The sequence below is a fragment of the Sciurus vulgaris genome (assembly GCF_902686455.1).
Source record: "Sciurus vulgaris genome assembly, chromosome: 19".
NCBI lineage: Eukaryota > Metazoa > Chordata > Mammalia > Rodentia > Sciuridae > Sciurus > Sciurus vulgaris.
This window is the reverse complement of record NC_136480.1, coordinates 9,272,748-9,296,669: the sequence shown is the minus strand read 5'-3', so window position 1 is coordinate 9,296,669 and position 23,922 is coordinate 9,272,748. Positions and strand designations below refer to the sequence as shown.

Genomic DNA, 23,922 nt, shown 5'->3' with positions numbered 1-23,922 from the left:
TAAAATGCCTTCTTGCTAATTCTGATGCTAGGATATAGTCTCTTGGACTCAAAGACAAATTAAAGTCTTACTTTTCCAACTAGCAGAAGCCTATAAAGACTGAAATGTAGAACTGTGACTTCACATTCAGTAGAAAATCCATTTCTTTGAGCTCTTTTGACCTGGTTGTGGTTTAAGACTTAAATCTGTAAACTTGTCTTTCTATCTCCACTGACAAAAGAGAGAAAGAAATCCCATTTCACTCAAATCCATATTCTCCAAATGCATCTGACTGTCTTCATCCTTGAGCCTCTTCTTTGATTTCGGGGGGGTGGGTAGGTGGGTGGATTGACTGGCTGGCTGGCCAGCCAGTTGGCTGGTTAATTTTTGAGGTGTTAGGGATTGAAAACAAGGGCTTATGCATGTTAGGCAAGTGCTCTACCACTCAGCTATAGTCCCAGCCTTCATCCTTAGTCTCATTTTATATAGGCTATACATAAGCACTGTATGTGTGTCACGATCATTCTTTAGGGAAACGTCAGATTTATATACATTGAATTATCATAGCAATTGGCTCTTGAAATTATTTATTTAGATCTGAATTAAGTTTAAATCACTGCTTTAATATTTGTCATAAACTAATACAGATTATGTTACAAAACATGCGGCTTTTTTTGTGGGCAAAATAAATGAAATTGAATCTTTTAGCTAGAAATTGAAGTCATCTTTATCCTAGGTAGGGATGAAAAAGAGTTATTTTTAGATTGGTTAGAAAGAACTCATCTAGTTCAAGACCTAAGAACATGTCCATGACTAAACCAAATCTTAGTAAATTTTTGAAAATTTCTTAGAGTATAAGTTAAAAGAATAGATGAAAGAAACTAACCTTCCATGGAATTAGAACAATGTATGTTCCTAATAGGACCACTATTTAATGTATGGTTAAAGAACATAGGCCTCATAAGTTAAAAATAGTATAAGACAAAAGTCTGATTTATGTATTTGTACCCGGATTATTAAGGTATTTATCAGAACATTTATTGATATTCCTGGAGTGTCTAAATTAAATTGAGCCATAGTTCTCAAAAGATATCTTATGATTTTATCTTTTTTTTTAATATTTCATTTTAACAGTTATTTTAGAAAAGAAGCATTTATAAATGACCAACAAACCTTGAGTAATTTTATACATTTCATTGTTCTCTCTAAAATGTGTAGATTATTTGGTCTCCCCAGTTTCTTAAAAAACCTGCCAGACTAATTAAATGCTTTACTCTTTTGCATTAGTATTTTATTGTGTAGTCTGAAGAGTTATTATTTTGTATGTCATTAAATATATGTTGAAATTTTGTTAAAAAAATACTGAAAACTTGCATACAACATCTCACCTTTATGACAACCCTGTGGAGTGGGGATTATTGGCCACAATTTACAGATTCAGAACCTTTGGCTCAGAAAGATTCAATAACTTGCCCAAAGTTAAGGTAACTTGTAAATTGGCAGAGCTGAATTTCAACCCAGGTGTTTTGGAACTCCAAAACTTATTATTTCCTTGTTCTTTCCCCATAATAATTCTACCCTTTCTCACCTATCTTTGACTCTCCTAAAAACAAACAAACAAAAAACCTTTTCTCGGCCTGGGGTTGTAGCTTAGTGGTTGAGCGCTTGCCTAGCATGGGTGAGGCACTAGGTTTGATCCTCAGCACCACATTAAGAAAAATAAATAAAAATTTTTTATAAAGGCTGAATTCTTGGGGCTGGGGTTGTGGCTCAGTTGTAGAGCACTTACCTGGCATGTGTGAGGCACTGGGTTCAATTCTTGGCACCACATATAAATAAATGAATGAATGTCTATCAACAACTTAAAAATATTTTAAAAAAAAGACTGACTAAATTCTTTAAACTTTTCTCCTTAATATACTTTCAGAGGAGAAATGTTCTTACAACTTTAATAACTAGATAGAACTGGTTGGGTAAGGTTCTATAATTGTTACATAGGGGTGATTGGAACTTGTTAGCTACAAAGAAATGTTCGTATATATACATATATGTATATGTATATATGTGTATATGTGTGTGTCCTGAAATACTGTAAGGATCTTCAGTAGGCCAAGGGAGAATGAGTTTAATCATATTTACTATGTTTAACCTTAGCCAACTGCAGCAGCATCTTATTACTAGAATGCCCCTGTTCTTTTATGTTCCACTTTTGTGGCCATCAGATCCAGAATGTAAATTTTTTTTATGGGTACATCTACTTGACACTAGATATATAAAAAACTAACTTCCAAAGGAAAATTCAGGGACCACCAATGAGTACTGTCATCTTCGATGAGAAGAAAAACTGGTACTAAAGTTATCTAGAACAAACGATTTTTCACTCATATTTTCCCAAGCCAAATTTTCCCCTCTGTTAAATGAATCCTTTAAATAGGATGACTCCTAGATCTTTTTTCAGCTCTAAAGATTTATGGTTTGACCATATTTCAGTATTCTTTAGTTAAGGGAGTTCTTGGTCGTGTCTTTTCAGGGACCTGGTCATATCCCAGAATATTAATGAGATTCGAATGACCCTTGAGATCTCTTTCTTATATACTCATTTACTGCCTCACATTCACAGTTTTATTTTTGCTTTCATTTGGCAGACCACATCATTTACATAATGTAAGATTTTTCTTGGCAGAATTTTCCTGGTTTACTTCCTAAGTTTCTGGAGGGAAAATCTTGTCGGAATTGTTCTCTTTGATGAAGAGAATATTTGCTTACCTGTAATACATGTTCTCTAAAGATGTGAAATTGATTCACCTTTGCTCTTCCCATTTGAGGGACAGTCTGACTCTGAAAATGATGTTTATCAAAATTCAGTCTGTCTTCTGTCAGGGCAGGGAAACCACAGAACAGTGAGCAGCCTACAACTGTGTTAAGAGAAATAATTACAGGTAAGATATGTTCTCTCTTCCACAGGCTATAAATTCTTACTGTCCTAATTTTTGTAGGCTTTATAGTCTGACCTAAATTTATTTCTCATCAGTTTAGATTCCAATATTCACTACCAAAAAAAGTAACTGATTGGAGAGGTCTTCCTTTTGACTTTTGATTTTCTAGTGATTTGCATTATTCCTGCATAATTTAACCAAACTAGTTGATTTGGGAGACGCTCATAGGTTATTCCACTTCTGAGTCAATCTTTTGAAGTCTTTTGCTGAGTCAATCTTTTGAAGTCTTTTGGTACCTGTAGTGAAGAGCTCTTTATTCTTATCCAAAATCCTCCTGTGAATCTTTTATTTCTTCAGATGTCCCAGCATAGGGCAGGCAACTCATGAGAGATCAAACTTTATCTTCCTTGTAGTCATATATTTCTGTATTAGTTTTGTTCTGTATGAGTAGAGTCTTCTAAAATGTTAAGATTTCTTTCTTAATTCTTCCCATGTTCCCTATTCTAAGTAGTATGGAAAGTCGAACACCAGTAAGTTTTTATTTGTGTTGGTTTTTTGGTGAGATCTCATGTGTGATCCAGATCTTCTCAATTTCTTCTGGTAGAAGGAATTGATTGGGCAGGGTTCTAATATGGTGACATACAAAACTTATTTTGGAGGTTGTGATTTGACTGTGGAACTGAACGAATGTGTTGGATTGCCTCTCCCAGCATTTGTTGTAAAATGACCTAGTTAATGCATTTAAAGTAAGTACTGAAAAAGTTTTAAGGTGTTGATAATTCTCTGATTTTTTTTTTTCTCCCGTTATAGCGCTGGATAAAGCAAGCCTTGGAAGAAGGGATGACTCAAACACCTGTACCCCAAGAGACTAGAACTCAGCACCTATACCAAAGTAATGAGAATAGTAATTCTAGTATCTGCAAAGACAATGCAGGTGCGTATCTAAAACCTTTCTAAATACGTGATCAATCATTATTTGAGGTCCACATACAAAATTTCAGTATTAGTTCTCTGATATAAAAAAAGAAATAGAATGTTCTCTAAATAGTTACTTTACATCTGTCTTTTCAGAGGAAGAGAGAGATCTCAAGTCAGGGATCAGTTTTCCAAGGACGACAAAGAAGGAACTAGACAGTGTACAGATAACAGCAGAAATGGTTATAAAAAAGGTTAGATACATTTAAAGTAGTAAGTTTAGGAATCTATATTCATATTTATAAGGGGGGGAAGGCAAGAAAGTGAAATACTAATATTCAGGAAAAAAATAAAATTGTAAATGATGGAGTTGGGGGGCATGGTGGAGTGGGGCAAGGGTTAAATGAAATAAATTGTTAATAAATTGGTTGTTTTCAAATGAACTGTTACAATTAGTATAAAATATTTAAGAAGACATGACTTGAGTTCAATTTATACTCCTTATGAGTTTTTAAACCAGATTGCTATGAAAATTCTGGCTACTAGCTTTTGCAATGACTCTTGGAAGGGTTCCCATTGAAAGCACTGGCATATTAACATGTGGTAACATGTTAACTTATTTTGGAACAGTGTTTTTACCAAAGTTTCTCCTGTCAATGTCAACTGAACAATATTTCAGGTTTATAACAGTAATAGAGCATGTACTTTTAACCTTTGCCATAACCTGGCACCAACACAAAAGGGAAAGTTTCTCTGTGATTTTCATAAGTTTATCTCTATATGTTTTCTGAATATCATGCAATCAAAACAAAATACCAAAATAAATTAGATATAGCTCACATGATATTTTAGATTTCCTAAAAACCTTTGTTTATATTCATAAACTTGATGAATAATTATAAACTAGTTAAATAAACTTTTACTCGTAACGTTTGCTTTATATTAAAAGTCTGTTTTTAGATGGGCACAGTGGTAGGTACCTATAATCCCAGCAGCTCAGGAGGCTGAGGCAGAAGGATCTCAAGTTTGAGACCAGCTTTAGCAACGTTGTAAGACATTGTTACAAAGTAAATAAAAAGAACTGGGAATGTAGCTCAATAGTAAAGCATTCCTGGGTTTAATCCCCAGTACTCCATTCCCTTGCCCCGCAAAAAAAATTATGCTTCTATTTGGATTTTTTAATTTAGGGTTGAAAAACTGGGCCACTACTTTTTAAATTATTGACTTAATTTATTGTTCACTGTGGATTGGATTATACCTTATAAGTTATAAGTTAATGTATGCATAACCCAAGATAATAAAATTCAGTGATAGCATTTATTTAAAATATTTTATTCTCTTCATGAAAGATTAGGGAGATTTAGATAAATAACAAAGAAATCATTGTGGCAGATTTCCATCAGTGTTACCAATTTACTGGTAGCTTTTGAAGTTTAGTTAGAATAACTTGGGTGAGATGGACTACGCATGTGTGTCTCTGTCTACTGTGTGTATTATGTAGGTGTGTAAATAAAATTAGAGAAGGAAGATTATACTGCACTTCATGTCCTGACTTGGCAGAGACTTAAAGGGAAAGTGCCTTTGTTACTACATGCCCTGTTTAGAGGAGAATTATGACTGTCAAAGAAGGGCTGGAGATGTGACTCAGTGGTTAAGCACCTCTGAGTGACTTATATTTCTAAAGTTAGTGTAAATCCTGAGGATTTATATTTGTTACAGTTTTTTGTCAGCTGTTTTCAGGAATACCAAGGAGACATTAATCTAGAAAGGAAGACATGGATATAATGGAAAGACTCAGACATTTATTTGAGTACCAACTGTACAATGTTACTAAATGTTTCTGAGCTTCATGTGTAAAATTGGAGTAATGATATTTACTTTATGTAACTAATGTGAGATTGAATAGCATATAAAATGTTCTATACAGTATCAGGCCCATAATTGTTACTCTAAACAGAGTACTCTTTCTTGTCAAACATGAATACTAATTACATTAAAGATTCTAAATTCCTAAAAGCTAAAATTATGTAGAAATAGAAGGTATTACCTTTAGGGAAGAGATATAATATTCACTGTTTGTTAATGATGTAGATTCCTAGGAGCACCTATATAATCAACTGAAAATTTTAGAATTAATAGCAGTTAAATACAATCACTGAATAGAGGAGAAATACACAAAAACAAATGTCGTTAATGAACTAAACAGCATCCCTAGGTTTAATTCCTAGTACTAAAAAATAAAAAGGGACTGGGGATGTTGCTCAATGGTAGAGCATTTATGCAGTATGCTCAAGGTGAAATCCCCAGTACTCCCCCTCAAAAAAATTTTTTGTAGTCCTGAACTTGGTCATCATTGTTATAGATAGGTACTAGTATACGGAAAGGGTGTGAAAACCAAAATTTTACATACGAAGGTATTAGTCATAATTGTTAACAATCACAAAAATACAATAAAGGAGTGGTAGAATTTGTCATTTTTCCTGCTGTGTGCATTTAGTTTTGGTGGACTAGTATACACTATTCATTAAAATTTTTATTCTTGGACCTAGGGTATAGTTCAGTGGCAAAACATAATTCGTTAGTAAGTCAAATGGGGAATAGAAAGTAGTAACACATTGGCTATTACAAATTTAATAATAAAATTACATGCTTAAGATTTTGAAAAAAAAAATCTTTGTAAAGGGGCTGGGATTATAGCTCAGTGGTGGAGCACTTACCTAGCATGTATGCATGTATGAGACACTGGGTTCTAGCCTCAGCACCATCTATAAATAAATTTTAAAAAAGGTACTGCTTCCATCTACAAATCAAAAAAAAAAAAAACTTTAAAACAAAAAACTGTAAAAACAGTTGCCAGTTATGATCTTTATTGTAAAAACAGTTGCCAGTTATGATCTTCATTGTGAAAACCACTTAAACCCTAAGATGGATTATCTAATTATCCCACTGTTATTATTTAACATATCCTGGAACTGTTAGTGGCTATCCAAAAAAAAGAAAGAAACAGTAACAGGTAAAAAAACTGGTAAAGAGGGTGCCTTTGTTATTGTCATTTACAAATAATATGATCATCTGCCTAAGAAAACCCAGGAGAATTAACTTTAAAAAGTACAAGAAGCTGGGTGCAGTGGCACACACCTTTAATCCCAGCCGCTCTGGAGGCTGAGGCAGGAAGAATACGAGTTCAAAGCCAGCCTCAGCAAAAGCAAGGTGCTAAACAATTCAGTGAGACCCCTTACTCTAAATAAAATACAAAATACGGCTGGGATGTGGCTCAGTGAGTGAGTGCACCTGAGTTCAATCCCCAGTACCAAAACAAAAAAAGTACTAGAGGTCATACAAATGGAGAAGTGTGTTTTGTCCACAGTAGTAAAAGAGCAAGAGAGAGCACTAGAAAATAAACCTGATTAGAAGTATGGCACATTTCAGCGAGGAGGGACATAAAATCAAGGCTTGAATAACTGAAAGATGATGCTGTGTTCCTGAGGATGGGTCCCCAAATTCTAATTTGTTTTGTAGGATACATGTGGTTGACTAATGATTACTACAATTCATCACATGAAAATGTGTGCTAGAATTGCCAGGATATTTTGGAGATCTAAAGAATAATAACTAGAATAGCCGTAATAGTTTTACTAAAAACTGTGTCAATATTAATTTCATATCATACTTTAAATGGACAAAATAGCACTCAGAAATAAAGTGTATTTAAGAATCTAGTGGGGTAAATGTAGTATTTTAAATCAGTGGATGCTCATTTATAATTATCCTATAATTATAAAAGATTTAGTAATTACAGAAGATTTTGGAAGAAGGTGCTAGCTGTTTAGCCCCAAGTACTTTGTACTTAGGAACATACTTAAACTACAGTATGTTCTTTCTGAAATAAAATGTAAATTAGGAAACAGTGTAGACCTAGCATGTGTGGGGCTCTGCCTTCAATCCCCAGCCACACTGAATGAATGTTAAACAATTATACCTGGAGATAGAGAATTGCCTGGTGTTTTTATAGTCTTAGGGTGGGGTGGCAGAGACACATGTTCATGATTATCAGAGGCAGAAAATAAAGGAAATGATTGATGCATTTGACTAAATAAAAACAAAACATTACACAGCAAAGACAATATTTAAATAAAATTTAAAGGCAGACAGCAAAATGAGAAACTGTATTTGAAACATTTTTGTCAAGGGGTCAGTATTATTTAGAGAGCCCTTAACAAATCAAGAAACAGACCAATGAAATGCAGGCTTAGGGACATGAGCAGACATTTCACACAAGAATAAATAAAATTTTAGTAAGCACATGTAAACATTCTTTTTTTAAAAAATCCTACATAAAGCGATTTGTCCTTAAAAAAAAAAAAAAAAAAAGAAATGCAGAAAATATATAGGAGCAAAATTTTCGTTCATTGGAGTATATTTATAATAGCAAAAAAATGAAAAATACTCAAGCCAGTAAAATTTTGGTAGTATTAATACCATGCAGCCCTTAAAAAATTGAATTAGAGATTTTTATTTCTTGTCATAGAAAGATTTTCTTACCATGTGTTTCTGAGTAAAAGTAATTATTAAGCAATGTGGGTTGGACAGGAGTCATTGAGACCATGTTAAGAAAGAATTTAATGCAGTTCATTAATTTGTGAGTATTTCAAATTATGTGTGTATTTTTACATATATAATTTTTTTAAAATTTTTTTTTAGTTTTCAGTGAACCTTTATTTTATTTATTTATATATGATGCTGAGAATCAAACCCAGTGCCTCACACATCCTAGGCAAGCGTTCTACCACCAATCCCCAACCCCAACCCCAATACCTTTTTTTTTTTAATTCATTTTTATTTTTTTGTGGTACCTAGGATCGAACCCAATGCCTCACATGTGCCAGGCAGGTGCTCTACCACTGAGCTACAACCCCAGCCCTTGAGAAGTACTTGAGTAAAGTTTTAGGGAACATTAAAATACTAATAGATTTGACCATACAAGTTTAACAACTATATGCATCAAAATAAATGAAATAAATAGGGAAGGAAAGTAATCAAAGACTGCTGGCCTATAAACTTCATAAGGGAAGATGTCAGGTCTCTTTTGTTCAATAGAGTGTCACGTAAGTACTCAGTAAATATGTTAAATGCGTTCCCTGTAGACTAATTTGCAGGTGGCAGTTTTTAACCCAAATTTTCTAGTTTTTCTACAATGAACTTTATCACTTTACTTACTTGATTTTAATAATTACTAGTGTTGGACCTGATGGAACAGAGGACTTTTAAAAGATTTAGTATTTAAGTTTCTTGAAATATTTAAGACACTCTGAATGTAATCTTTGAGTTACATTTGTTTTTTCTTTCTTTCTTTCTTTTTTTTAATGTTTTGTTTTAGTTGTAGGTGGACACAATACCTTTATTTTATTTTTATGTGGTGCTGAGGATTGAACCCAGGGTCTCACACACGCTAAGCAAGCACTGCACCACTGAGCCACAACCCCAGCCCTCTTTCTTTCTTTTTTTATTTTAATACCTAGGTACTTTTTTAAAAGGAAGAGAGAAAGCTTAGTATCTGAGAGAAAAAAAGAAAAATATGAATATACTTCTAATGTAGGCAAATAAAAAGTTCTGAGATACCAGAAAGAAAAATAAGCATCTCCAGTATTTTTGCATTTACTCTTCTCTCTGCATTAAAATGTTACCCAAATCGGTGCCTTACCCCTCTTCTTATTAACTGCTCTTTTAACTCCAAATAGTTTCCCAGTTACCAGTTTTATTCTAACCATTACTACTACTACCCCTTTAATCTTCTTGAACTACAGCTCTGATCATAAACTGCTAACCCAAAACTTACTTGAAGGCCTGGTATAATATCACTCCTTCAACCCAGCTTTGGGGATATAATTAACATAGTGATCAAAATGTAGACAGGAATTATATTACTTGGTATCTCTGTATATATAGCAGAGTCCTTATGTTTAACCTAGGATGATAATACCACTGTATTTATAGACTTGTTAACATAAAGTCAGGTATTTCACAAAAGACACATAGTACAGTGTCGAGTATACAAAATACACACACACACACACACACACCCCACTGAGATGGGTTCTCATTATATTGCCCAAGCTAGCCTTGAACTCCTAGGTTCAGGCAGTCCTTCCTTAGTCTCCCAAGTGGCTAGAACTACAGGTACATACTATTGCATTTGACTTCAACTATTGTTTTTAACATATGGCAGTGTCATCAAACATATTAAACATGTGTTATATGTGCTTTCTTATGAGTTCTTAGGCTCTTGAAAATAGAATACGTGATGATTGTTTCCCCCCACTTCCCCATATCAGTGTTTTCCATATAGTAGGTATTAAGTAAATTTATGACCATTATTAAATCGATCAATGTATGGAAGTATATTTTTTCCAGTAAGAATCAAGTAAGTTGGTGCTTTTTCCTGAATGGTCATTAAAATATATAGTATAGGGACTGGGGCTGTGGCTCAGTGGTAGAGTGCTTGCTTTCTTAGCATGTGTGAGGCACTAGGTTTGATTCTCACAACAACATATAAATATATCAAATAAAGGCCATTGATGACTAAGATGTGTGTGTGTGTATAGTAATTTGCTTTTTCAGTAGACTAAAGAAGTATAGGAAGTGGGGTTAGCCAAATGAGAAAAATAGTAACATCTAGATTTTTTTTAATGATTGACAGAAATATTTATAAAAATCAGTACATACTTTTCATCTCTCTAACACTAGGGATTAGATCTGTATTAAGGAACCATGTGTACCTTTCTACTCAAAATATTACAGAAAGAACCACTGAAAGGAGGCACAAATATATATGAAAAGCTAAAGGGCATATGCATTTGTCATTCCAGTATTTTAGTGATATGGCAGTTAAGTAGAGGGTGATTTTAACAAAGTAACAGATTTAAAATTACTGGAAACTTGGTGTCACCTAGAAAGAAATTTCTCTTTTGCTCTGGAATAGTTGTGTTTATTAGTCATGTGAATTATCAGATTCAGAGCTAGGCGTGGTGGCCACATCTGTAACCCCAGTTCCTTAGAAGGCTAAGGCAGCAGGATGGTGGGCAGCACAGTCTGAGCAACATAGCAAGACCTAAGTGTCTCTAAAAGGAAAGAACTGTCAGATTAATTTGAATTTCTCTGAGAGAGAGTGCTTTAAGGCTTATTTTCAGTGCAGTTGTAATTAAGAGTTTCTCTGAGTTTATGTTTGATTGCGGGAGTTAATTTAATGAGATGAGGCAAAAGAGAGACAAGTCATTGTAGGTTGGAGATTAATGGCTTGACTACAGAGCTTCCCATTAAGCTGTAGTTCTTCTCTCATCCAAGCTTTGTATTTCACAGACTTGTTGAGCCCATTAAAGAAATGGAAGTCTCGGTATCTGATGGAGCAGAATGTCACCAAGTTACTTCGGCCTCTGTCTCCAGTCACACCACCCCCTTCCAGTTCAGGCTCAAAGAGCCCCCAGCTGACCACACCTGGCCAGACTCACCCAGGAGAAGAGGAGTGTCGAAATGGATACAGCCTCATGTTCTCGCCAATCACGTCTCTTACTACTGCTAGTCGCTGCAACACTCCTCTGCAGTTTGAGGTGATTTGGGTTTGTTTTGGGGGTGTGCTAGATATGAAAAATCATTTGTACCTCTTCATTTCAAATATAGTATCATTTCAAATGTTTCTTTACTGTCTTCCTTCCCTATCTCACCAAGAGAATGGAAAATCTCAGGGTCAGTGTGGCCTGTTACCTGGTAGCCTCTCATCTTGGCAGCCCCTGTACTTCTCAGAATAGGAACAGTGCTACTGTAGATCCCATTCATTTCTCTTTGGCACGCAGTTCCTCAGTCTCCTTAACTTTAGGTATTAGCATGCTGGATCTTTTATCTTTACTGTATACTTGGTCAAAAGGCTTCTAGGTGCCTGTAGTAACCATTATTAGCAGCAGCCTGAGAGCTTAGATTGTACTGATGGGTTGTGTCTCCATGTAAATGAGTGAGGTGTCTTTGCCAGGTTGTTTGGTATTTTCATTGTAGCCTCAGTGAACAGATTTAGAAAGCATTGGAGAATGGCTTATGGTGAATGTGTTTTTGTTTTTGTTTTTTCCACTCCAGGTTACTTTCCCTTCTTGTTTTCAATGCATTAGGATTGAAAAATGGACAAGAGGCTAGCAACATGCATTTATAAAAGACAAATTTGTTACATTCACTCTTTGGATTAAGTTAGAAATCTAGACCTCAGCTGTTTTAAAATGTAATTCTGAATCATTTTAGTATTCAAGTTTGGGTGGCAGGTTTGAATAGAATCCATGCGTGTTTTTAAAAAAAACTCATCTTTTGCATGTTGCTTTCTTTTGTAATTAAATTAAATGGACACTCTTCTTAGAAAAATTTTTTCTGATCACTAAACATAATCAGCTTTCACTTCTCTAGAGGTTGTTTTGATAAAGTTAAGTGTTCTAACCAAGCCCATCCTCCCTATTCAGCTTTTATGAGAGAGTGATTAAAAATACCTGGATTTTTTGGGCTGGGGAGATAGCTCAGCTGGTAGAGTGCTTGCCTCGCAAGCACAAGGCCCTGAGTTCGATCCCCAGTACCGCAAAAAAAAAAAAAAAAAAAAAAAAACCTGGATTTTTGTATACTCAGAAAGAAGGACCTAATAACATTGAAAGCATAGCTTTGTTCTGTACCTATTTTTAGATCATTATGTCTTTTTGGAACAAACCTCCTTCTGATGGAAAAAAAAAGCCTCCTGGTTATATTTGACCTTTCTAGGAAAATCCCACTTTATCAAATTCCTTATGATATTCTTGTTAGGCAGATATTAAAGCAGCTAATTCAGACCTTTTTAATTGTACTACTTGCAGTCGATTTTTCAGTTAGCAATTTGAATAAGATATCATGAGAGAGGCTGGGGGGTTGTAACTCAGTGGTAGAGTGTTTGCTTACCACGTGTGAGGCACTGGATTCAATCCTTAGCACCACATAAAAATAAATAAAATAAAGACATGTCCATCTGCAAGTTAAAAAGAAAAAACAGGTATCATGAGAGACAGTTCTCTCTGGAGGCCACCAAATTATACGAATACAGTTGCATAGCTTATCAAGACAACTTACATTATTTAGCAAAATTACAGAAATTAGAAGGTAAGTTTTCCTCCAAAACAAGCACTCAGTGCATTCTGTATCCCTTATATTGTTTGAAGTAACTGTGAAACACTTTACAAATGCAAGGGTTTTTTATTTAAAAAATTTAAAAACTCAAAAATCATTTTACCGAAGCTTAGTCCAAACAGAATACCAGGAATGAAAGAAAGTATTATTAATAGCAAAAATTCCAGTGCATCATTCCACTATTGTAAATTCATGGTTTAACTAAGAAAATTTAGCCTTTTCTCATCATTAAAAAAAAAAAAAATCGCCTCCCTTACACATTCTTATCATCATACTAATGACCACATTGTGTATATTCTAGTATAGATAAATAGCCTTTGTCCTTGAAAAAATATGATACAGAGAAATATCCAAAAGATTTCATTAGTAAAAACCAGTTTAGTTTGGGGAAGAATATTTTTGAAAAAGGAAATATATTCAGGAGATAGGTGAGGAAACTCCAGTACTGAGGGAGTATATATGCAGTTGAAGGGAACAAGATCTTCAGGAGGGGACAGTGTCTAGAAAAAGGAATGAAAAAAAAAAAAAAGAAAAAGGAATGAAAGCAATAAGGGAGGCAAGCTTAATTCACCTCTCCTTTGCACTAAAATAACCCTTCCCTTCTCTTCCTGCTCTCAAATCCATAGTCCACTGTAAAACATACACACACACAGATACTAGCCACCTTCCACTGAACAAAATTCACAGCTGAAAGCCTGCTCTGCTGAAAATGGCTTCATTAATCCTACCTACCACAGCATAGATCTGTCCCCCGGGCCATGGTTGTCTAGAGTCTACGATGTTGGGAATCCTTTCCTTACCTCAACCCTTGCATCCTGCTGTCACAGTTGGCACCATAACTTTACTTCTTGTCATTTACATCTACCCATGACAAGCTCACTGCTTAGCCCCTGTCGTTAGGGGAATGCTGCCTCAGGTGAGAGTCCAATCCTGTGTAGCACACAGGGACTCCAAGTGTACATACGTGTTTTTTCTTTTTTTACTATTACCAGAAGTAAAATGGATGCTAACTAAGATAACATTGTTAGAAGTGCTCAGGTCCAATTAGATTGTGCCAAGTACCAAATCCAGCTTGTGAGCTAGGAATTCCATCAATCACACTTCCTTGAACTCTCATTTGAGAATGTAGAAGTGGGTTGATCGGAAGGATGTGGGTATATGAACAAGGTTCCTCTAAGAAGGAATAGAGGGTAGGATGCCCTTCAGTAACAAGTACTAGAGGTTGCTAAACTTTCTTCTGAAATACAAAGAAATATATAACCCTGTAAAATCTCACCTAACTCCTTCCTGATAATATGCTTGAGTGTTTACTTACAGCATGAAACATTATAACCAGTTTTTCCTGAAATGCTTTCAAAAACCCCAGGAAGCATTTTAACAAGTCATTCTGTCCATTGAGATGAGTTCTGCAGTTAAACATTTCCCCTATGCATTCTTATTCAACACCCCCCCCCCCCAAAGTTGTGGCTAACATCTATGCTTGCTTTATTTTTTGTTTGTTTTGTTTTGCTTCTTGACTTGGAGTAGATGAATAACAAGATGCTTTTCCCTCCTCTAGAACATATCCTCCCCTGAGAGTTCCCCTGCGCATAGGCCCGAGTCCCTGTCACCCGAGGTAGTTATCACACCATCTCAATCACACTTGGAGGCTGAGAGTGAGTGTGCATGAGTGTGTTCTTGAGTGTATGGGGAGGGCTGGGGGTCCGAGTGAATGGGGAGACGGGCTGGAGGGCGGCCGATCAGTCACAGCAAGTTGAATGAATCTTTCTTCCTGTGTGACTGTGACTACACAGGACTGTCCATGTAGACGGAGGAAAATTAAGTAGCTGTGTGTATGTGATGGGGTTGATCTTTGTTGTTCGGGGGAGGGGGTGGCTGAAGAGTTCCATTAAAGAAGGAACAGAATCTAGAAGTTTAATGGATGCTGAGTATGTGATAGGAGCCTTGTTAAAGTCATTAATAAATAAGGTCTCTTTGTAAACAAATAAGGAAAGTTGGCAGGAATCAAAAGTTGGTAGGAGCTGTCTTTTAATATTTATTTTCTTAGGTACCATACATTGGAAGAGTTGGACAGTGACTTATGCCTTGTTCCAGGGTTAATCTGACAGCTCTGTGTAACCAGACGTTTGGGGCTGTGGTTGATAGATTAAGAAGCTTCCTTAGGAAAGGCATTCTGTCTCACAGCTTTCTTTTATCTTCTCTGTAGCTTCTTAATGAGTTGTATAAGGAAACTGAGTCCATGGCTTCTGTGTCACAGGCCTCCCTCCATTCTGCAGTGGTTGGGATATAGTTGCTGTACAAGTGATATCACTTAGAATATCAGTTGAGTGTGTTTTTCAGAAACCCTGCTGCTACTGAGATGCTAAATTCAGATTTTAGTGCTAGAGTTTTTATTATAAGATTTGGCTCAATGTAGTCATTATTAACCCTGTTAGTCTACATGGAAACTTTTTCCTCTTGAAGAGGAAACGTCTAATAACCTTTCAGAATTTACTGAACTTTAACCCTATCTACTTCCAATTTTAAAATTAGGGCTAAACTCCATGAGAGTTAGCCAAATTCTGAATCAGTCAGATTTTATAAATCATTATGAAACTGGGAAATGGTTGCATTCTACTAGTATACCAGGTGTTTCAGCTATATCTTGTTAGGAAAGTACAGTTCACTCGCTTTCTCCTCAGCTGTTAAAAGATTCGAAGATAACATAATTTGGAGACTGACATGGAGTGGCATTTGGGTTTCTGGTATCATGCTTTGTAGACAGTTAAGCTACAGTTGACCTAGTGGTGGAAAATCTTGGTGTTAGAGCTAATGATAACCAAATTGTAGGTGAGATTTATTTTTGGTACATTTCAGCATTTCACATGCTCTGCAGTGTTGAGCATCTGTGGTCTTGTGATATGTTTGGCATACATTAGAGGATAAAGAAAGAATTGAGTGGCCAGGAAGTTGTATGAGATGAGAAACACTTATTTAACAGTGAAAGTGAATGAAGAACTGGTTGGTTGATGTCTTTAATGCCATTTTCCTTTACTGAACCAGTAACTTAAATACTTGCCTTTTCGTCTACTTCTACTTTTCTCCACCTTTTTCCCTACACCCACCTTCCATCAGTATTAAAAATGAATAACACCAAAAGTCAGTTAATCTTAAGGCACCTCTGTAGTGTGCATGGGGCTCAGGTAAATTCCTAATTGTACCACCAGTCCCTTATAGTATAGTACACAGTGACTCAGCAAACCTGATGAAAGGCTAAGCAGGCAAAATAATCACATTTGGCCAGTTACCTAATTCTGACTTTCCCGGTATTCTCATCCAGAAAGACTTTAAAGCATTTTGGGAAAGGCCAGGATTCTTTAGTAATCTGGCCTGTATCTGTTGCTGTGTGGGACTTTTACCAATGTTAATGGCTTTCTCTCCTCTACTTCCATCCCTCTTTTCTTTCCTTGTTCACCTTTGCCCCTCTCACCTCCCTTTCTGCCCTTTGACTTTTTCCTTTCTCCCCTGCCCCATGTCTCCGTTGATTTTTGTTCTTTCAGCTTTGTCACCGAAAAGACCTGGATTTGACAAAAGTAGGATACCTTGATTCCAACACTAACAACTGTGCTGACAGACCTTCCCTGCTCAACTCGGGTCATTCTGACCTGGCTTCTCATCCCTCCATTGGGCCCACCTCAGAGACTGGCTTCCCAAGCAGAACTGGAGATGGACATCAGACCCTCCTGAGAAACTCAGACCAGGCATTTCGGACAGAGTTCAATTTGATGTATGCCTACTCCCCTTTGAATGCTATGCCTCGAGCAGATGGATTATATAGAGGGTCTCCCCTAGTGGGGGATAGGAAGCCTTTACATTTAGATGGGGGATATTGTTCCCCAGCAGAAGGGTTCCCAAGCAGATATGAACATGGCTTTATGAAAGACCTCTCTCGTGGATCCATGTCACCTGGTGGTGAAAGGACCTGTGAAGGGGCCCCATCTGTCCCCCAGAACCCACCACAGAGGAAAAAGGTAAGTGTTTCATGTTACATAGCCTCCCTAAACCCCAACTTCAAAGAACATTAACCAAATATTTCAGTAGATATTTACCAAGTTCCAGGTGCTCACACTTCTCACATAAGTAAGACCTAGTCTCTATTGTGTCCAGTGAGAGTCAGTTTTAGTACATTTTGGTGACTATTGTAAGTATTCAGGGCTGGGGATATAGCTTGGTGATAGAATACTTGGCTAGCATGCATGAGGACCTAGGTTCTAGCCCCAGCACAAAAAAATATTAATAAATACCCAACAAATTTAAATACCCATTATGTGCTACACAATTGAAAGGCTAGCCCAGTGAAAAGGAAAATTACTTAAATTATTCAGCATTTCCCGGGTTTTAGGCACGGTGTTAAGCAATTTACATTGATTTTATCCTAACCATGTCCCGTGAGTTAGGTGATTTCCCGTTTTGCAGATAAGGAAATTAAGTTGAAAAACTAGCCCATGATCACACATGTAGTAAATGGAAGAACCAGACACTGTCAAGGTCTGTTCCATTCCAGAATTGCATGCTCATGTTTCCACCTTGCTAGATTGCCTAGGTTTTTCCCTAATTGCTTATATTAAGTGAGACTGAGCTTTAGGAGATAATTTAATTAATAAAATGACAAATTACAGTGGAGATGGATGCTCCAAAGGAATTAGTCACATGTAGTAAGAGGCACCTTAGCAGAGGAACTTGACCTAGTCTGATAGGAGGAAGGTACTTTGAAAACAGACAAGAGACCTTTACCTGTTTTAGGGGTGGAGGTAGAGTGAGAAATGGCAGGTTATTGGTTGAGTTAAATCTCAAATAGGAAGCAAGAGTCAGGCAGCCAACAAATGAGGGTAAAGATGTAGTAGAATGAGCAGAACAAATAAATCTGTGACACTCCAGTAGGCCACCAGCAGGGGTGCAGTGTGGTACAAACAGTTGAATGTGGTTGTGGTATCAGATAAAAGGTAGGGAGAGCCAGGAGGAAAGTAATGAGATGGGCAGGGCCAGGAGAGCTTACTGATGGGTTGAGACTTGTACATAATGCCTGTTCTAGAAATCACAAACCTAAAATGTGTTTTTGGTATCAGTGGTTCTCAATTAGTTGCATTTGGAAATGCATGGGAGTATTTTGGGGCTTTCATAGTAACTCGAATTTATTGTTCAGGGCTAATGATGCTGGATTTTCTGTGTGGCAAAAGTATATGATTGTTGCAATTTAGCTTAGTGGCTTCTTACATTTTTATTACAGTGATGCACATTATCAGAATTTATTATTACTGGCTTCTTTGTAAGATTATGTATAGAAAAGCATGTATAAAATTATCTTTACTGTTCCTGTTTTTACACTTGGACCTTAGGGAATAGAAGGAGTAGGAAACATAAACAGGTAATTTTGAATAAGAGTAATGGGTTGGGGATTTAGCTCAGTGGCAGAGCGCTTGCCTTACACATGCAAGTCCCTGAGTTCGGTCCTCAGCCCTGAAAAAAAAAAAAAAAAAAAAAAAAGTAATGGGTTTCAAAAACTGTGGCATGAACAGCATTGACAATCAGAAACAAAAATAATGTGAACTTCTGATTGCATTTATTTATTATGCACAAAGGTGATTGAAATAATTATTATTTCAGAAACATTTCTGAAATGTATTGGGCACCTGAAGTATGTCAAGTTTTTGTGCTGCGTTGGGGGTTTTGTTTTTTGTTTTTTTATACTGATTTAACCCAGGGTACTTAACCACTGAGCTACTTCCCAGCCCTCTTTATTTTGAGACAGGGTCTCACTTGGTTGCTGAGGCTAGCTTTGAACTTGTGATCCTCCTGCCTCAGCTTCCCAGGCTGCTGGGATTATAGGCATGCACCAACACACTCAGCTGTGCTGTTAAAAAAGTTTTGTTTAATAGCCAAATAAACTTGGTCTTTCCCATAATAAAACTTAAGATATATTCAGGAATAAACAAGGCACTATATAGCACATGACATAAGCATGTTGTGGTGCAGCAGCAAAGAGGAATGTGCCAGGGAGGCAGGAAATGGGATCTATTGTGGCAGTCAAGAAAGAATGAGTAAGGATTAGGCAGGTGATGGGGGCATTGGAGAAGTTTCCAAGTATGTGTAAGTTTTCTAGAGCTAACCTGACTAAATTATAAATTGGAAATAATTTCTTCTCTTTTTATTCTAGTGTCTCTATCTGTGAGACAGATAATACTAAATCCCTATGTATGTCTTGAAAAATTGAGCATACTTAAAACCTTGGAACATTTCGTCAACATCTATCTCTCCAGATCTATAGTCAGTGAACAACAGTCATCAAAATCTCCTGGAAGGGGCTGGGGAGATAGCTCAGTCGGTAGAGTGCTTGCCTTGCAAGCACAAGGCCCTGGGTTCGATCCCCAGAACTGCAAAAAAAAAAAAAAAAAAAAAAATCTCCTGGAAGGCCAGGGCCCTGGGAAGCACATACCTTTAATACCACCTGCTTCAGAATCTGAGGCAGGAGAATCCCCAGTTTGGGCAATTTAGCAAGACCATGCCTCACACTAGTATTGTAAAAGGACTGAGCATCTGGTGCGGTGGCACAGGCCTGTAATCCCAAGCAATGCTATAGGATGAAGCAGAAGAATCACAAGTTCGAGGCCTGCCTCAGCAACATAGCAAGACCCTGTCTCAAAATAAAAAATAAAAGACTGGAAGACTGGAGATGTAGCTCACTGGTTGAGTGCTTACCTGGTATGTGTGAGGTTCTGGATTCAATCCCTAGCACCTCAAAAAAGGGGCTGGGGATGAGGCTCAGTGGTAGAGTGTAGCTTGCTTAAGGCCCTGGGTTCAGTCCTCAGCATGGCTATATATATATATTTCTTTTTTTTTTTTTTTTTTTTTTTTAAGATCACCTGGGAGACTTTCTCAGACTACACAAGCATTCCACATGTCTGCTCTCCCTTTACTAGGTGCTCCCATAGTTGCAAATAACTATGATAGTACACTTCTGTGATGTGTAGTGGTAATCTCACAAGTTTTCCTTAAAAAAGTTGCAGTCTACTTGGTAAATACTATTCTTCAAAAATGGTGTCTTCTAGAATGTTCCCTTCCCCTTACTGATTTCTGTCTCAAATCTGTAACTGTGCTCAGATCTGTCACACCTGGAAAAAGTTGACAGGGTTGGTGCCTGCTTTATTTGGATGGCTTGACCAGTAGTTTATTGGGGTTCCATCTTCTTTCCCCATTGCTAGTGCTCCACTAATGGTATCCAGCTAGAGTCCTGTTTCTTTCTTTCTAGGTATCCCTACTGGAGTACCGAAAACGGAAACAAGAAGCCAAGGAGAATTCTGCTGGTGGGGGAGGAGACTCTGCACAGAGCAAAAGCAAGTCTGCAGGAGCTGGGCAAAGCAACAGTAACTCTGTTTCTGACACTGGTGTCCATGGTGTGCAGGGATCCTCAACCCGAACCCCATCATCCCCTCATAAAAAATTCTCCCCATCTCATTCCTCGATGTCCCATTTGGAGGCAGTAAGCCCATCAGATTCCAGAGGCACTTCATCTCACTGCAGACCTCAAGAGAATATCAGTAGTAGGTGGTAAGTTTATATTTGATACTTTATAGTTAAATTCAGGAGGGGAGTATACCTTTAGGATCATTCCTAGTTTGACATTAAGTATATGGGAGCACTTTATCTAAGAGTATAGCTAGGAGTGCCATCTGTCCTGCTCAGCTAATTTAATAGTGTTAGCTATATCCTTTAGCCATACAGAAGCAAAGAATTACCAGCAAGCCTATGGAGAAGCACTTTTGGACAACATAAAGTTGTGGATGCCCATAAACTATTTTATTTGGTGGGCATTAACACTGCCTCTCCTATTTTCTCAGTTCACACAAAAGGTAAGTAAGGCGTCCAGCCAAGTTCCATTTGAATTAACAACAGATGTCTCTGTTCCATGCAGCTAGCATATACAGAGCAACAGAACATTCTAAAAGAACTCGTCTGGTTTAGGGAAGAGCACTGGAAAAGGAAATAGGCTGGGTGTGGTGTCAAGCATGTATAATTCTGGCCACTTGGGAGCCTAAAGCAGGAGGATCACAAGTTCAAGGCCAGCCTGGGCAATTTAGTGAGACCCTGTCTCAAAATAAAAAAATTAAAAGGGCTTGGGGATGTAACTCAGTAGTAGAGCACCACTGAGTTCAGTCTCCAGTATGGGGAAAAAGAAAAAAAAAGGTAGCAAATAATACTGGTGACAATATCTGAATCTCAGAGTAAAATGGAGAATGAAACACAGACATCTTAAATTGAAGAAATGAGTCTGGGAAAGAAAAAAATGTGGCTCAAATGATTATGTTCATTAAGAAACCTGCTACTTAGTTGTCAAGCACATGTTTTCTTGGAGAAAATTTATCATTTCAAAATGGAGATTTTTAAAAGTTGATATCTTTAAACCATCTTTTCCCTTTATTTCTTCATCCTTAAAGTTTTTTTTGTTGTTGTTGTTTTTTGTTTTTTTTTTTTAACTATGGTTTGAGGCAGTGATGTTTTGAGAGGATATATTGTACAGCCTATGTGAGAACTTCATTTGTTTTAGATTCTTGTCTCATAAGTCCTCTGGATTAAACTTGCCCCTCTTACCTTTGCAGGATGGTTCCCACATCAGTAGAAAGACTTCGAGAAGGAGGAAGCATCCCTAAGGTCCTCCGAAGCAGTGTGAGGGTGGCCCAAAAGGGAGAGCCCTCTCCCACGTGGGAAAGTAATATCACTGAGAAAGATTCAGGTGAGCCCATGATCACCTGCTGTCAGTCAGGTTGAAGGACACATGAGCTAGGCTCTTCACGATTTATGCCAAATGCTAGGGTTTGGTGAGCCAGTTTCTGACACAGTTGGGCTCTGCTGTATGCTAGGTTCCAGCTCAGTCTTGCTCTTTAGGGCCACATCATTTATAAGGTCTAGCATTGCTTGCTCTCTGTCTGCTCTTTTTTCCCAAGGGATACCTTTCTGTAACTCTCATCTCTCCAAATTCCTGGATCTCCACCTCGATGAAGGATGAAGAGAATGAAGGAGACGGGAATCAGATCAGGCATTTAAAACATAGCCCATAATTAACCACTCCTTTTGCCCTTCTGGCATGCTGCACTCACTCAATTTGTCATAGAGAGCAGCATGGGTTGGTGATGGCATTGGTGATTTGGCTATTTTCTTTCTTGCTCTGAGAAGCCAAGTTGATATTATAATACCTTCTAGACCCTGCAGATGGAGAAGGCTCAGAGACATTGAGCTCAGCGCTCTCCAAAGGAGCAACTGTTTACAGCCCTTCCAGATACAGCTACCAGGTAAGCTGAGAAAGTGCTGATCTCTGGGTAAAGGAATATATTCTCATTTCTGAATGTTTTGTGATCCAAGCCATCCTGTACAGGAGATGCTGGTGTGTTGGCATTATCTCAGCAGGCTTGGAAGTAAGTTGTCATCTGCTTTCCCTCAGGTATAAATCATACCAGAAAAGTAAATAAGGTGATCAGAGACCGCCAGTTGACTGCCTTTAGTACCCCCCCCCCATAAAAGGTTAAAAATGTGAATAACCACAAGCCATTGAAGAGACTTTTTCACTTCCTTATGCTTTCCTCCCAACTCTTTCTAGCTCCTGCAGTGTGATAGTCCACGGACAGAATCACAAAGTCTCCTTCAACAGAGTTCCTCTCCCTTTAGAGGACATCCCACCCAATCTCCAGGATACAGTTATCGAACTACTGCACTGAGACCTGGAAACCCCCCTTCTCACGGTTCTTCTGAATCATCCCTCTCTTCTGCGTCCTATCCCAGCCCTGCCCACCCTGTGTCCACAGACTCGTTGGCCCCATTTACAGGGACACCAGGGTATTATAGCAGCCAGCCACATTCTGGAAACAGCACTGGCAGCAATCTTCCCAGGAGGAGCTGTCCTTCTAGTGCTGCTAGCCCTACCCCACAGGGCCCCTCAGACTCGCCAACCTCAGACTCGGTTTCTCAGTCCAGCACAGGAACTCTGAGTTCCACCTCCTTTCCTCAGAACTCTAGGTCGTCATTGCCATCAGACTTACGGACTATCAGTCTGCCCAGTGCTGGGCAGTCCGCTGCCTACCAGGCCTCCAGGGTATCTGCGGTTTCCAATTCACAGCACTACCCACACCGTGGGAGTGGGAGTGTACACCAGTACCGACTCCAGCCACTGCAGGGTTCAGGAGTCAAGACTCAGACAGGACTTTCCTAGGGCTTCTGGACATGGGCAAACAGAACTGAACAAGCCCATAGCTGCTTCCTTCCAGCTGCCTCTGGAACCTGGGCCGAGCATATTGCTGGAGGAGGGGGTACAGGATGCCAGAGGATTGGGTCTGGTCAACAAGAAACAAGACTTGTGGTCGCAACTGGCCTCTGGCCTTGGAGAAAGATGTAAATCTTGTCTGAAGCAGAGACTATAAAGAAGTTTCTCCCTGCTGTTAAGGGTACATTGTTGACAAGCAAATGGTGTTTTGGTTAGTAACGGTTCTAAGTGCAATGAGTTGTGTTGAAGCCTCTGTCTCCCATCCTTGCCTGTAGCCTGTAGTCACTTGTGCAGTGAGGACATCTTTTTAAATAAAAAAAAAAAAAAAAGTTTTTGTTTCAAAGAAAAAAAAGTGAAAAGAGCCAATCTCAAAGCCCCAAGCCATCTGAATAGTGTTAGGGTTTTATGCACTTAAGAATAAATAAAGGTAGGTATGTTAATGTTAATGTTAAGACAACCATTCCAAAAGCAGATATCTGGCCAAGGTATGTCCACCAAGTGTACTCCCTACCTTTGTCTTAAAATCACCAGGAAAATAGGCAGGGATAGTAAAGCTTGGATCTTGCTCCGACTGAGGGATGCTTGGCTTTCTGAAGACAAGCTTGTGGTCAGCTCTTGATTATT

General features: G+C 37.8%; 1 protein-coding gene across 16 annotated transcripts in view; it reads left to right on the top strand.

The window, feature by feature from the left end:
* The window catches only part of SETD5 (SET domain containing 5), a 74,205-nt gene extending 50,523 nt beyond the window's left edge, over positions 1–23,682 (top strand). For 12 of the 16 annotated variants that reach the window (XM_079122403.1, XM_079122414.1, XM_079122413.1 and 9 more), the window contains 8 exons: positions 3,726–3,849; positions 11,187–11,434; positions 14,569–14,625; positions 16,550–17,020; positions 20,296–20,594; positions 21,644–21,777; positions 22,245–22,333; positions 22,639–23,682. In XM_079122403.1, coding sequence (XP_078978529.1) covers positions 3,726–3,849; positions 11,187–11,434; positions 14,569–14,625; positions 16,550–17,020; positions 20,296–20,594; positions 21,644–21,777; positions 22,245–22,333; positions 22,639–23,247 — 2,031 coding nt within the window. In that variant the 3' untranslated portion in view covers positions 23,248–23,682. The remainder of the gene's footprint in view (positions 1–3,725; positions 3,850–11,186; positions 11,435–14,568; positions 14,626–16,549; positions 17,021–20,295; positions 20,595–21,643; positions 21,778–22,244; positions 22,334–22,638) is intronic. The other 4 variants (XM_079122407.1, XM_079122405.1, XM_079122416.1 and 1 more) reach the window with 1 other exon arrangement.
* Positions 23,683–23,922: the final 240 nt, after the last annotated feature.